Genomic DNA, 15246 nt, shown 5'->3' on the forward strand with positions numbered 1-15246 from the left:
TGGACAGTATAGCTGTCCATATGCACAACATATGGACCTTTTTGTGACCTTTTTTTTGCCTTTCATGAAGATAACATTCATTTTTTTGAATATAATTCAAACAAGAAAACGATTTATTTGAACTATGAACTATGAAAATATAGTAATAACAACGGCGTTTTTAAGTAACCGTCAAATTACCCAACGCTGTGTACATACAATAGAAAACGGACTGCTTTTGTGGAAATTGTTCGTTTTATAGAACAATTTCCAGTAAATATTTTGTATGAAAACATTTGGAGGCCAGTAGTAACAACGGAACGTTGGAATTGGGAATTAACCCCGCCCACATCCTTTTTTTTCGCCTGTCCATCGCGGTACAAAAACCAACCGAAGCTTCCGGACACTTCCTCCTTTCAGCCACGCTCATTAAGCAACAGGCCATTGTCAATACAAATAACGACAAACTTAAATTTAAGATGAAATTAGCTTACTGGGATATTCGTGGGGTGAGTTCGATCATCTGTCAAACGCCATTGCATGATTACAAGAATTAAGTGGTATATTTTGTGGGTTTGTTTTTGGAGGGCTGGTGGGGTTTGCTTCACCACTTGTCTTTGTGCAAAAGTTAGCGTTATGCAAGTGACGCAATGGGCTCCGGACTGGTCAGAAAAGAAGGCTGAATGTATGCAGAGTTTCTGTTTCTAATGCTAGTTTGCGTGACGGTCACGGCCACCACACAACTTTGTTCCACTAGAAGGCATTCGCGTTCCAATATTGACTCATGTACCCGATGAACGTGCAATTGTTCTCGCCTATTGCTTGGTTTTTACGTCTTTTCCAGTGAGCGACAAACTGTGTTTTGTTTTAATTTATGTGAAGTTCTTTTTCCATTACTAAGTAGTATCGAGAGTATAACAAATGAAGTCGATGCAGTCTGTGACGTTCACTTGAAATCAACGATTTTCGGTGGGCAAAGCAGGTGTGAAAATTACACCAAATTGCTCCGATGCAAAGTGAAAATGCACTGATGTAACAGATAGCCATATGCCCTTGTAAATTATGTCGGTTTTGTGAGTAAATTCGTGTGTTTTTGGGATGAATATTTAGTTCCAATCCAGCCTTCGTTTTTGAATGGTCACACGAAGTACTTTGTAGGTCACATGTTCCATTTTGAGAGAACACGCGATCCCCCCTGGCTCTATGTAATAATTACCCATATATTGAACTGCAATAAAATAAACGCAAGACAAATGTCCGAATTGTGGGACTATTAAAAGCTTTCTGATTCTGATGATAAATATCACTGTTTATAATCATGGTTATACATGTAGCGATGAAAGAATTTTAGGAAAAGAATGTACACCAGTATAATTGATTTTTTGTTTGGTGGTGAGCAAAAGTCACGTTTCAACGCGTTTGTGGGTTAAACCATGAAAAAGAATGTTGATACGTCTTTAAAATGATGTGCAGGATTAGGATACACAATAGCCATTTGTTTGGTTCTGGTTCTCTAATCTCAGAGGGTTGAATAACGTTCAGCAGAGGGTTGAATTACAAGGGTTGTATATCTGTGTCACGGTAACCATGATAAATACTGCCTTGACAAGTTTGTCTGAATACCAAGATTTGTTGTTGTCACACACTTGTGCATTTGAAAGAGAAAAAGACCCAACAACTAATGCAAACAATGTATAATTGACACCCAGTTGGCCCAACCTATCCGCTTGCTACTGGAATACACCGGGACAGAGTATGAGGACATCTTTTTTTCCTGCGGTGAAGGTAAAATCAACAAAAATCCACTTTTATGCTGATATGTCATATTCTCTAATGATACGTATGGTCAACTTTTTCCTACGCACGCAGCTCCCGACTATGACAAGAGCTGCTGGTTTAATGCGAAGCCCAAGCTTGGCATGGACTTTGCCAATGTAAGTGATGACTCACAGCATGTACACAATGACTAAAATCCTTTGGATGATGGATGTTCACTTTGCAGTTGCCCTACTTAGAAGACGGAGACAGGAAAATTTCACAGAGCAATGCCATCATGAGATACATTGCTCGGAAGAACAAGTTGTGTAAGTTGAAAAATGGCTCACCTGTGACGGGACGATGTGATTTTTGTATAAATGTCAAAAGTGATCATTTGATAATGCTAACACGTGAAGAGATTTTATCCAGAGTATTCCGTGCATGTGTGTTTGTTCTCTGTATTGAAAAGCCAAAAAACTAAACGAAAAGGGGCTATGGACACTCTCCTGGATTATTTTTGTCATCCGATGTCAGCATTAAGTGTTCTTGATCTGATTACCCAGGTGGCGAGAGTGAGGATGAGATGGTCCGTGTGGATCTCTTGGAGAACCAAGCCATGGACTTTCGGAATGGCTTTGTGATGTTGTGTTACGGCGATTTTGTGAGTATCAATTCCCAAGTGGATGTGACGCATGTCCCACGGTTCTAAATCTTCTCCTCCAATAATTTTAGGACAACAGGAAGGCAGGGTACTTGGAACAGCTGCCGGGTGTACTCCAGCAGTTCTCTAAATTCCTGGGAGAACGAAAATGGTTTGCTGGTGACAAGGTCTTTATTTTTATTTGATTTTTGTTTTCCTGCAGCACAGAAAGTGGTCATGACTGGAGTAGCAATGGTGAAAATGCATTTTCTTTGTGACAGATTACTTTTGTGGATTTCATCATGTATGAGTTGTTGGACCAACACAGGATGTTTCATGCCACCTGTCTGGATAAATTTCAGAACCTCAGAGACCTGCTGGATCGTTTTGAGGTCAAGGGAAAGATCTTTCTCTCTGTCTCTTCATATTTCGTGGTGACAGTGCATCATTTTTTTTTTTTTTTGTCGATCGCCATTGCAGGCGCTGGACAAGATTGCCGCCTACATGAAGTCCAAAAGATTCATCAGGACCCCCGTCAATAACAAGATGGCCAAATGGGGCAACAAGAAAGAGTAAAATGTCAAGTCGTCTCAACAATAAAGTTCAAATATTCTGCTGTAAAATATGTTCAACGTGTGTTTGATCCATAAGATTGTTTTGGAATGGGAAAAGATCGAAGCTGAGCACTACGTTTATTTGCATTGTTAGGTGATATTAAGCACATTAAATGTTGAACTCTTTCTCAGTTTGCGACTATTAACTTCTCTCTCGGAAGAAAAGACTTGGGATTCACAAATTAGTACAACCCCCCCTCCCCCCACAGGCTAATATAACTCATTCACTGCCAGATGATGTGCTAAAGTGTGTCAACTCCAGCGCCAGGGTTTTTGTCATTTTTACTCAAATTGCAGGACCCACAAATTACTGAGATTTAGGACTACATAGACATTCACTGCAGCATAAGAAACGTTAGATGCTCTTTCATCAGGCAAAAGGAGTTAATTCCCAAGTTATATGAGTTGGGAATGATCTGAGCTAGAAATGGGGGCGGCTGTCCAACAGGCAAATGCTGCCCCCTCGTGGGAGGGAAAGACATTGCTAGAGGTCTGACCAGCGTGTTATCGGTGAAGCAAAAAAAACCAAAACCCTCAAAAAATTCGAGAATGGCACTTCACGTCATGCTTTTCAGTTCCTGAATAAATTCAGGAATGGCAGTGAATGAGTTAACGAAATACTCCACTCCTCCATAGTTTTTTTCTTCTTCATAAATGTGTAATTACCATCATTGTGTACACTTTATCCAAAAAAAAAAAAAGAATATATATGATTCATAACAAAATGATTAGACCACAATTCGCATCTTGATTAGTGGATGAAGATTAAGAATGGTGGACACTAGTAGCGGGCATCATATGGATCTGATGGTTCACTGGCAAGCTACAAGAAAAAGGATTAAATTAGTGCCTCTGTATGGGGGAGGCGCTGGGGGGGGGGGGGGGGGGGGGGTGTATGTAAGCCACTTACTGCAATCGCTGATTTAATAGCCTGAAGTTGGAAGAAGACTTTGGCTCCTTCTTCCGGACACACAGTCCTCATCTCGTCCTTGCCCATCTGCAGCAGCATTTTCCCAGTCAGCACCCCGAGGCTGGCCACGGTGCTGCTCCCAATTAAGTATGACATCATCAATGTGTCAAAAACACACACAAGGATACAAAAAAAAAACATCTGAGTGACACCACTTACATTTTGGAGAAGCCTTTGTACTGAAGCCACACTCTGACCTCTGCAGGTGAGGAGACCACATCAAGAGTCGGGGGACCACGAGGTTGGCGCTGTGACTATGAAAGTGATTGAAAACCAATTGGAAAAATGATCAACTCTTCCATCAAAAGAACAACACGAAAATTACCATTTCCTCGACTGGTAAGCCGCTCCTCAAAGGCTCCAGAACATTCTGAGGAACGTTGCCTTCCACTGCTCGATTGTTACGCACAAGCCACCATTGCTTGGACCTCTGAACCACCTTTTGACAAAGCAAAAAGTACACTAAACTTGCTGTGCTATGGTTTTTTTATTAAAGGACAACCGACGTCACTTTTTTGTTTCTTAACTGACATCAGAAAAACGTTTTATAGCATCTAAAATACCCAAAACACGCAGTATGATATTTTTATTCAAATGCAAAACACCAATAAAAATGACTTAAAGTGTCCAAAATCTGCAAAAAAATGAGCTGCGAATTGGGCATTTTCAGAAAGTCCCGCCCCCAATGCGTGACGTCACGCCAAGACGTCTTGCATTGCTGGAGAATCAAAACAATGGCTTCAGATTCAGAGAATATGCTTTCTTGTTGCACATCCAGTTATGAATATGATTGAAATACAGTAAAGTCTCGTTATATCGATATCGGATATATCGATAGTCCCGGTTATATCGATACTATTTCTATGCACGCACAGAGAAAATTACATGCAAACAGGGTCGGATATATCGATAGTCCCGGTTATATCGATATTTTTTCGGACTCCCTTGAATATCGATATAACGAGACTTTACTGTAGTTCTGAAGTGGAAAGCATACATGTTTGCAATCGATTAAAGAATTTATTCCCTGTCATTATGAGGCAACATTGAGGGAAAATGTCTCACCGAAAAGGAGGCACAAAATGGCAAACTCCTGTCGCCACCTCCGTTTCCACAGGCTGATAAATTCCTTATATGGAGCTTGGACGCCCTCTTCTGGCGGCTTTTGGGTGCAACACGAGGTCCCCAGACCAAACAAATACAGCAAAATACATTGACATGATGGAAGGACCGCTACAATGCGTCTTTTTTTCGGTCAGGGGCGTTCCTTTAGTGACGACACATACGGACTCGTCACCAACTCAAAAACAAGACTTCCTGAATATTCAGCGTGAGAGTCAGAGTGAGTCTTAAAAGGTAAAATATAGCTATATGCGGTGGAATCTTTGTAAAATACGCTCAGTAGAAGTAATTTGAAGTCATTTTACAAATTACGGACACAACTTGTCCTTTAAATTACGGTAGTTTCATTGGCAAACCATCATCTCACCTCAACCACTTCCCCCTTCATCACGGTAAGCTCCCTGTTATTGCGAGCCATGAAGTCATAAACGACCCTCATGTGATCGCGGTCATGCTTGTTTTCCGCGCCGAGTCGTCCCGATGGGAGGCGCTGGCTGCTGCTCCTGCTCACTTGGCCGTTCGGATAAGGGATTTGAGTGGACTTGTACGATGGGGAAGGCAGCTGCCAGCCGTCGTAGAACTCTGGAATGTAAGGCGGGATGTCATCATCAGGCCATCGAGACCTGTGAGGGAGATAGAAAAGACTTAAAAGACAACCGACACCACTTTTTTGTTTCCTAACTGACATCAGAAATACGTTTATAGCATTTAAAATACCCAAAACACACAGGATGATATTTTTAGTCAAATGTAAAACACCAATAAAAATGACTTAAAGTGTCCAAAAACCACTTGAAATTGAACCCGGAAGTGGCCTGTTTCAGATGGTCCCGCCCCCTTGTTCGTGGTGTCACGCCAAGACGTCTTGCCTTGCTCGAGAATCAAAACAATGACTTCAGATTCGGAGAAGATGCTTTCTTGTTACTCATCCAGTTATGAATATAAATTTAAAATATACATTTTTAAATTTCTAATATTTAAATATAATTAATATCTCCACTGCGAGACAAATAAAGGCAAATCCAATCCAATTAAATATTATTCAAATACTTCTGAAGAGGAAAGCATAAATGTTTGCAATCGATTAAATAAGTTATTCCTGTCATTTTGAGGCATCTGGACTGAAATGTAGCACCCAGAACATGCAGAAGATGGCGCCCAAGCTCCGTTGGAAATAGGCTGATTTGTCTGCTGGGAATTCGTGTCAGCGAATATCAAATAGTTGTCTTGGTGCAACACACAACGATTCACCATCGCTTTATTTATGTGATTTCCTTCTAATTTCACCATCAACACAGACCAACACAAAGTTTTCAGAACAAAAAAAGGACCGCAAAATGCTTTGTGTGTCCTTTTCTCGGTCAGGGGCGGTCCTTCAGTGACGTGAGAACTCGTCACCAACTCAAAAACAAGACTTCCTGAATATTCAGCGCAAGTGTTAAAACATAAAATATAGCTATATGCGGTGGAATCTTTGTAAAATACGCTCAGTCGAAGTCATTTGAAGCGATTTTACAAATTATGGACACAACTTGTCCGGAGGCGTCGGTTGTCTTTTAAGGGGTGGCAAAAGAGGACAGCGGTCGAAGACAAGTATAACAATTTTATCCATTGGGCATTAAACAGGGTGTTGTTTTCAAACGTGAATAGAAAAAGCTCATGAGCATTTGTTTGTTATGCTGTTTCCATGGCATCCATTTCATAACCTCCAGGTGATCTTGGAAGTGAACCGCTATATTTTCCACGTGTCATGCAAACGTCACCACTTCAACTTTTACCTGCCATATAAGCAGTCCACACCCGACATCAGGGTGTGTTATAGGATATCATATTAATAAGGTGGACGGTGAATTAAATGGGTTGTGATATATTGAAGGTTTAAATATGGCGTGTTAGTACTTGGGGATGTTCCAGCTGTCTCCCAAAGACCTCCAGAGCTGGTCCTCCTCCGGACTGACCACCTGTCTGACCAAACGGAGGGACGCTTCAGTCAGCAGGGGGGAAAGTACGGTCGGGGGAAGGTGGGCATGGTAGTGAGGCAGAATCTGTGCAGGAAACAAAAGGTTTTTTTTCTTGCAATGGGAAGATGATTTTAATGTCTTCTTCGTTGGAAAATCATGGCAGTTTTGGTTCTTTATAATGTGTTCAAAAATCAATTTCCAGTATTTTTTTGGAAAATTGGTTTCCACCAGGTGCGTTTTCATCATTTGGTAATTTAGCAACTTTGTTTACTCAGTTTAAAGGACAACAGACATCACTTTTTTGTTTCATAACTGACATCAGAAAAACGTTTTATAGCATCTAAAATACCCAAAACACGTAGTATGATCTTTTTATTCAAATGCAAAACACAAATAAAAATGACTTAAAGTGCCCAAAATCAGCAAAAAATTGAGCTGCGAATTGGGCATTTTCAGAAAGTCCCGCCCCCAATTCATGACGTCACGCCAAGACGTCTTGCATTGCTGGAGAATCAAAACAATGGCTTCAGATTCGGAGAATATGCTTTGTTACACATCCAGTTATGAATATGATTCAAATAATTCTGAAGATGAAATCAGACATATTTGCAATCGATTAAAGAAGTCCTTCCCTATCAATTCGAGCCGTCTGCAAGCGATGAAACCGGTGAAGATCTGGACTACGATGTAGCGCCCAGAAAATGCACAAGATGGCACACAAGCTCAGTTGGAAATGGGCTTGCAATAGATTAAAGAATTTATTCCGTGCCATTTTGAGGCAACATTGGGGGGAAATGTCTCACCCAAAAAGAGGTAGAAAATGCCCACCGAGCTCCTGTGAGGAATGAATCAGCCCATTTCCACAGGCTGATGAATTCCTTACATGGAGCTTGGACGCCCTCTTCTGGCTCGTTCTGGTGCAACACGAGGTCTTCAGACCAAACAAGCATTGTCGTGATGGAAGGACTGCTACAATGTGTCCTTTTTTTCGGTGAGGGGCGTTCCTTCAGTGACGTCACGTACGAACTCGTCACCAACTCAAAAACAAGACTTCCTGAATATTCAGCACAAGTCTTAAAACGTAAAATATAGCTATATACGGTGGAATCTTTGTAAAATACGCTCAGTAGAAGTCATTTGAAGCCATTTTACAAATTATGGACACAACTTGTCCGGAGACGTCGGTTGTCCTTTCAGTAAGGGAGAATTTGTGGTAGGTACAATAGGTACATCCTTAATTTAAAAAAATCCTTCATACGTACATTGCAACAATGTTTTTTTTTTTTTTGCGATTAGTCGTCTTATTGTGTTTCAAGTTGTGAAAAATGGGGCAGGCAACTTTTCAGAGTTGTTTGCCCTGGTGTCCGCTAACATTTTGTCATGAGTTTCAGACACTGGTTGAAGTCATTATAAGTGCCTTGCACGCTGGGTCCGAGAAGACAGTAATTTCATCTGTGCTGTATGTCATGCATATTAGCCTATTTGACAATAAAGCTGACTTTGACTTTCGTGATATGTTATGATGAATCACTCACTGTCGCCAAACTACTGAAGAAGAAGTGGATGTAATCAGAGGCGCTGGTGTTAAGCAGTGAGCCATCCAGCAGGCCCTGTTGAAATATCACAGGCACACATGTTGTCTGTGCAGTCCGATCAGGGGAAAATCTGCTTACTTACCAACAGATTGAATCCATATTTGATTTTCTGAAGACAGGAGATATATTCCTGTGGAGGGGGCAAACGGGCATCTGGGGGGCAAAGGTACAGATCAATTCGCAGGCGCAAGTCTGCCTTACATGTCAAGAAAAGTGAGAAGGTATTCGACTTTACCTGTACTTCTCGGGTCCTTCTTTTTCACAAACATGTTTTTCTTTTTACGCTTGTCAACCGGTAGTGTGGTCGCAGTCGTCGCAGTGACCACCTTGTCCATGAAGATCTCCAGATCATTCAAAACGTGGTTGAATATTTCCTGTGAGAACAGAACACAATCCTGTAAAATTGTTGCGCAATGGCGGGCGGTGCGGCATGCATACCTGTGCTCAAAAGTTGGGCATGAAAGGGATATTTATTGACTGTGTGGACATTACGATCTTAAATTGTGATGCAATTTAGTCTGAACTGACACAGGATTAAAATCAATAAGAATCTTTTTTGTATATTACGCCGCCATAATGGACCGGCTGTGCAGTGTTGCACAGTACGCGGGTTAGCCACGTTAGCCATTCAATGCAGCAATATTTGTATTTTTTTTTCACAAAAGCAGAATATGAAACCTGAGATGGTTTATCTAAATTATGGTAACACATATTGACAATGCCATATGCAATAAAGCAGAAAACAGGGCACAAATGAACAGGAGCATTTTGTCGCACGCAACTATGTCATAGGTGTCAAAGCAAAGGGGCAAAATCTGGCCCGCCACTTCATTTTATTCGGCCCGTGAAAGCAAATCAAGCATGTCAAGTGCCATGATGCTTGCTAAAGTCCAAACCCAAATTTCAAATTGTCCCATGTAAACCACAATAACAGTCATTATTCTTGACTGATGTGTAGATAGATGGATGCGGCAAATGCAGGGAACAGATGGCCAAACATCCATTACACATTACACATGAATAAAATATTATGCCCACAATGAGTGTATTTAAATTTGAGAGCACGTCGCATTTTGCTTCTCATGGGAGCTCTGACCGTGTTCCTCTCAACATCTGTCAGTTCGGCAACATCTGGAGGGTGACGGGGTCCACCGAGATCACGATGGTGCTTGGCTTCCTCTTGTGGGGCGTAAAAAGGAGGCGGGGGAGGAATATCTGGGAATCGAGAAGGTCTGATTTTTATCATGACGAAATAAGATCATGCACTTCTTGGCAATTAGAATTCTACCTTCATACAAACATGCTGTTTAAGAAGTACATAATAGGGGGCGGGACCTTCTGAAAGTGGCCACTTCCTGTTTCAATTTCAAGTAGTTTTTGAGACACTTTAAGTCATTTTTATTGGTGTTTTGCATTTGACTAAAATATCATCCTGCGTATTTTGGGTATTTTAGGTGCTATATAACGTTTTTCTGATGTCAGTCAGGAAACAAAAAAGTGGTGTCGGTTGCCTTTTAAGTTGTTTTACCAGGTTCACTGTGGGTCCACTGTGGTAGGGGCCTCTCTGGAGGTGGCAGGGCTCTTTCTCTCTGGTGAACACGATACACAGGCTGTCTGGAAGTTCCTAAAGTATGACGCAGTCAAAGTGGAGTTGCAGAGAAGTTTCACACACAGCGGCCATAACATTAAGTACACTGAAACATTTTAAGATATCTGGATAGCTGGATCCGAAGTATTTGCCACTAATAGTGAATTGACTGCTAAAATTGAAAATAAAAATAAAAACCGCAAAGCTTACCAGGTTCTCTGTCAGTCCACTGTGGGATTGGCCGATCCAATGGCAGTGGCGAATTTCTTTCTTGCATGGCGCGAGTCTGGTGGAAGCTTCCTGGACCTTGACGGCCGACGAGGTTCTCAAGGTTACTCCTGCAAAATGGGAAGGAGTTAAAAAAAAAAAAAAAACATTGTTTGCAATTTGTACTTTGCTCTTTCACGGTAAAACATTCCTCAATTTTTAGTGCGATCTACACATGTTATTATCCTTGCTGTCACCGCCTTTTATCGAGCATCTTCATTTTTTATTAAATTCGTAGAGTTGCTTGTTCTGTAGCCACTAGGGGACACAAGCCAATGTAAATACAGAGGGTTGTGTCAGGAAGGGCATCCGACGTAAGAGCCAAAACAAACATGCTAATCAAACCTCTGAAGATGGAGGACACTGATTCGCTCTGGCGACCCCTGAAGGGAAAAGCCGGAAGGAAAAGAAGACTTTGCTCTTGAATGGGGTTACTGTACCTCATGACTGGCTGCTCTCTGCGCGGTTCCACAAGAGCACCATCGCTTTGGACAAGTTTATCTAGATCAGACTTGAGAATGTCTGCCTGTAAAATAAATAGATAAACAGACCAATAAATAAATAAATACATCTTGGTTGAGCTGTCTTAACAAGCAGAACAAGGTAAGGTTGTTTCTGATCTGGGAAGTAATCGATTCTTGGGTTTTAGGATGTTTGATTACAAAACATTAGATAAAATAAGATGACATTGGATTGGATTGGATTAGATTGGATTGGATTAGATTAGATTAGATTAGACTCACAGTGGAAAAAAAAACATTTCACAGCAGCAAAAACAAAACATATGAGCTGGTGTAAAGGCAGTCACTCTTGAGGTGCCATCATAAAGTCAAACAAAACAATCAAACAAAATAAAAAACAACACAAAAGACACAGACAGTCATTCATTCAATCTTCAGCACTTTCTGCACCCTCTTTGTTACATGAAGCAGTTCTAAATGAAAGAAGAAATTATCAAAGCCTCCTTTTCACCAGTGGATCAGAGTTGTCATGGTGGAATGTGCGCGTCTGCTACAAGCTATGTTTTGAAAGCAAACACGAAGCTGTGTCATCCACTGACGAAAAGAGATTGTCTCACATCTCCGGTCTCATGTAAATTCGCTTCAATTCCAAGCCGCGATTATGATTTAACTTTGGATAGGCGACTCAGGCTAAGAAACATCTCGCAGTCGGGCTTACTTCAAAGAAACCGACACAACGTACATTGTTTTGGTGCAATTGCACTCGACTTCCATGTGGAGGACCAGATTTTGCCATTTTTTTGGGGAAGCAACTCATGACTTTACCCAGTTTTGTTTGTTTGTGTGGGCCTTCGTCAAATTGGGGACTATGAATTATGGCTATAAATATAGCAGGAGAAATATGCTCTGCGCTGACGCTCCTTTCATCTCAGGATTAGTGAGGCACCCACTGTGAAAATTTTCATCTAAGGACTCACCCCAGCCTCCTCACATTGGAAGATGAAGACTTGGAGGAAGCGTTTGCTGCGTTCCCTCGCGGTGATCAACAGCAGGGAGTCGTACGGTCGGATGTCCAACACAGCTTTGGTCTGCTGGATGCTGATCAGCGGTAAAACCTCCAACTCTGCCTTGAAGTCAAGAGAAGCAGGACATGCTTTGTATATCATAGTAGAAGACACACTGCAGAGATGAATGTGGAGATGTCCAAAATGTTTTCCCCATCTTCCTGTTGCTCTGAGTATCAAAATATGATTCGCGTTCATGATTTGGAAAAAAATATATCAAGCGGGCGGAGTGTGCTGAAATTGAAATCCATTTCAAGCCCAATGGCGTGACTCACTTGGCTCTCCGTGTCAAGGAGCAGCAAGTAGCCACCTTGAGCCTCCAAGATCATCTCCTGAGGCCACAGACAACCTTTGACGTTCAGTCTCTTGAGCTTGGCCACACAGTCGTCCACAGTGGTCAACTGCTGGCCATCCAGCTCACATGTGAGCAGGTGCTGGAGGAGGTAGAAGGTGAAGCGGTGAGTTTGGGTGGAGGCCAAGTCCTCCTACATTGGTCGCCAACGTCATTGACTTTACCTCCACTCTGACGTTAAGGTTGTCGGGCTCCTTGCTCAGCACCTCGGAGTACTCCTTTCTTTGCACTTGACACAACATTTGGAGGTCACAAGATGTGACAAAATTAGGTTTAGATAACAGTTATTCAATGTTTTCTTAAAGTACATGTTGTCCATGTCGTTTCTACAGACCACTAAGACGACATATTTTCCGCACTATAAGGCGCACCTAAAAGCATTTGATTTTCTCAAAAGCTAACCGTGCACCTAAAAATTTGATGCACCTTATCTATGGATCAATATTCTGATTTCTAGGACGTAGTATTTTTAATGTTCTATAAAGTGTTGTGTTACAGCTCCACAAGTTTTAAAAGTACTATGTAAATAAAGCTGTTTCATATTGTATTGTATTCCCTTGAGTGTTCCTCCATCTATTGGGTGAATACACAACCACTATTGTAGCTTCTATTCTATTTACTCTATATTGTAAGTGCAACCTACATATGAAAACAGATAGGACAACCAGTGAAGGTGCGCCTTATACTTTGAAGCGCCTTATAATGCGGAAAATATGGTACATGTAACTAGAAAAACAAATCTGTACACAATAGACATTTCTTGTCGTTGCTTACAAGGCTGTAACTACATGGTAAGGAAAAAACGGACTGTTAAAAGGCAGTCATTCCACTGGTGTCTTATCTTGTTTTAACGACAACGTTCATGCCTTTCGAGATGGATTTGAGAGATTTCTTAGAAATGCTGTTTTGTCATGTGTCAACGTACTGTATATGGACTTGGCACTCAGCCTGGACACATTTCTCTGAGGCCTCTGAGGTGAGGATCCCCTTGAATGATCTTGTTGGAAAGTCCACTTAGAGCGAGGAAGGTCTTCTGGTGAGAAACCCCTGCAACACAATTGAAGATCTTATATCGTAGGTGTCAAAGTCAAGGCCCGGGGGCCAGATCTTGCTCGTCACATCATTTTATTCGGCCAGTAAAAGCAAATCAAAGTTGTGAAATTCCATGTTTCCTAAAGTCTGAACCAAAATTTCAAATTGTCCCATGTAAACCAGAATAACAGCCATTTTTACTTCAAATTTGAAAACTTCTGCTCTGTGTGTAATATGTGAAGGAGATGAAACATTCTAATGGTTTCCATCAAATTCATAACAGCCCTCGAGAGGAAACGGTAACTACAATGTGGCCCAAGACAAAAAAAAAGTTTGACACGCCTGATTTAAAATCACTTCCGAAATATAATCCACTGCATTGTCAATGGCGCAGGCATCATTTCATTTCATCACTGAGCATTTGCGTACCAGTACACTAGTCCTATACTGTGTTTTAATGTTTTCTCGATTTTTTTTTTTACTGTTTCTGAACTAAATCCTCTTGACTTCGCCGAAAATGAGGAGTTGCCCGTAACGATATATCAAGGTTTGACATTGAAAAATTAAATACACTCGTCAAATGCGCGTGATGGCGTGGGGCGGTTATCAGAAGCTAATGCTATCAGAGTGCTGGTTAATGATAAAATGTGCTAACACAGTCGCTTTGCTTCGCTCGTGATTTTGACATGATAGTGCCTCTGCCATTAGCAAGCCAAGCATATTTTTTCATCGGTGGAAAGACTAAGTGTGTGGGCGATTGTTATTTTCACGAATAGGAAGAAAGCTCAAGTCAGGTTTTAATCAATATAGAAAAACTGACAGGTGATCAGGCACTCTGGAAAAAGAACTATGTACAAACAACACCTCAGAGTTATTATTGAGTACTCGCCGTTCCATCCTTAAAATTAAATCAGTCAAATTGACATTCGCTTAGAAAATTAAACTTACCGTGGGGAATAAGAAAAAGGGCGAGAATTTCCCAACATTTTCTAACTTCTTCTGTTGTAGTTTTCGAAGTCAATTCATAAACGGCACTCTCATGCCTAACCTGGAAAGGAGCACGTGATTACAAACGTGTCAAGATGTGATATATTGCATTATGTGCACTTTAAATCAACATGCGGCTTAATTATAAACTCTTTGACGAATGGCCATGTTTACTTACCTATGTGTACATGTTAAAAAGATTTCTTTAATCCAGTGAATGGGTTACAGGATAGATATTAAACATCACTCATGCACAAACTTATCAAATTCAAACACATTTTATATCGTATCCATTTAGTACATTAGGTCAAATGTGACGACCCATAAAGGGCAAAGCTGAAAGGAAAAGAAGCCATAAGACTAATGGACATTTTAAATGACTAGAATAGGATAAAGTGAAGGCATCACGAATGTAATCCATTTTAGGCCTGTCAATTTGTTTTGGAGCCACAAATATATTGAACATGGCACATAAACACATTGGAAGACTTCATAAAGATTCCCGGGAAATTTAAATATGTATTTGAAATCACATTACCATCGCTGCTATTTTACTACCTGTCAGCTTTGCTCCAGTGGCATTATTCCATAGTAGTGAACACGTCTTCCTCAAACGATTCCCATCACTTCCTGCTTGGTAAGTGTCATGATCAAAGATCAGCAGGCTTGGCCTCTTCTCAGAGGTGGAATACTATTTCGAGAGTTCATTATGAGTCCAAAGGTTTCCAAACACTTGTGGTTTCCTTGCAAATGTTCAGCGGTTGCCAAGACTTCAGAAAACACTCATCGTTGTATAATTATTTGGTCATGTGTAAACATAACACGGCTATAAAAAAATAGTAGAAGTGCCTTGTGC

General features: G+C 41.0%; 2 protein-coding genes across 2 annotated transcripts; one reads left to right on the forward strand and one right to left on the reverse strand.

Annotated features, from left to right (window-relative positions):
- Nucleotides 1-358: 358 nt before the first annotated feature.
- Nucleotides 359-3117, forward strand: LOC148903981 (glutathione S-transferase Mu 4-like). The gene is made up of 8 exons (XM_089012177.1): nt 359-488; nt 1689-1764; nt 1849-1913; nt 1982-2063; nt 2301-2398; nt 2470-2565; nt 2659-2769; nt 2858-3117. The coding sequence occupies exons 1-8, from the start codon at nt 459-461 to the stop codon at nt 2951-2953; spliced, it is 654 nt and encodes a 217-aa protein (XP_088868303.1). The 5' UTR covers nt 359-458; the 3' UTR covers nt 2954-3117.
- An 81-nt stretch (nt 3118-3198) lies between these two features.
- eps8l3b (EPS8 signaling adaptor L3b) lies at nt 3199-15160 on the reverse strand. The gene is made up of 19 exons (XM_089012152.1): nt 14949-15160; nt 14352-14451; nt 13297-13418; nt 12536-12600; nt 12295-12453; nt 11933-12082; nt 10935-11020; nt 10438-10565; nt 10168-10263; nt 9736-9854; nt 8875-9013; nt 8722-8792; nt 8580-8654; nt 6983-7128; nt 5451-5706; nt 4287-4400; nt 4121-4215; nt 3902-4034; nt 3199-3814 (listed from the first exon to the last, which is right to left on the reverse strand). Exons 2-19 carry the CDS (start codon nt 14387-14389, stop codon nt 3773-3775), a joined length of 2034 nt encoding a protein of 677 aa, XP_088868278.1. The 5' UTR covers nt 14390-14451; nt 14949-15160; the 3' UTR covers nt 3199-3772.
- Between the last annotated feature and the right edge of the window lie 86 nt (nt 15161-15246).

This window comes from Hippocampus bargibanti, linkage group LG01 (assembly GCF_051943395.1).
Source record: "Hippocampus bargibanti isolate YZ-2025 linkage group LG01, ASM5194339v1, whole genome shotgun sequence".
NCBI lineage: Eukaryota > Metazoa > Chordata > Actinopteri > Syngnathiformes > Syngnathidae > Hippocampus > Hippocampus bargibanti.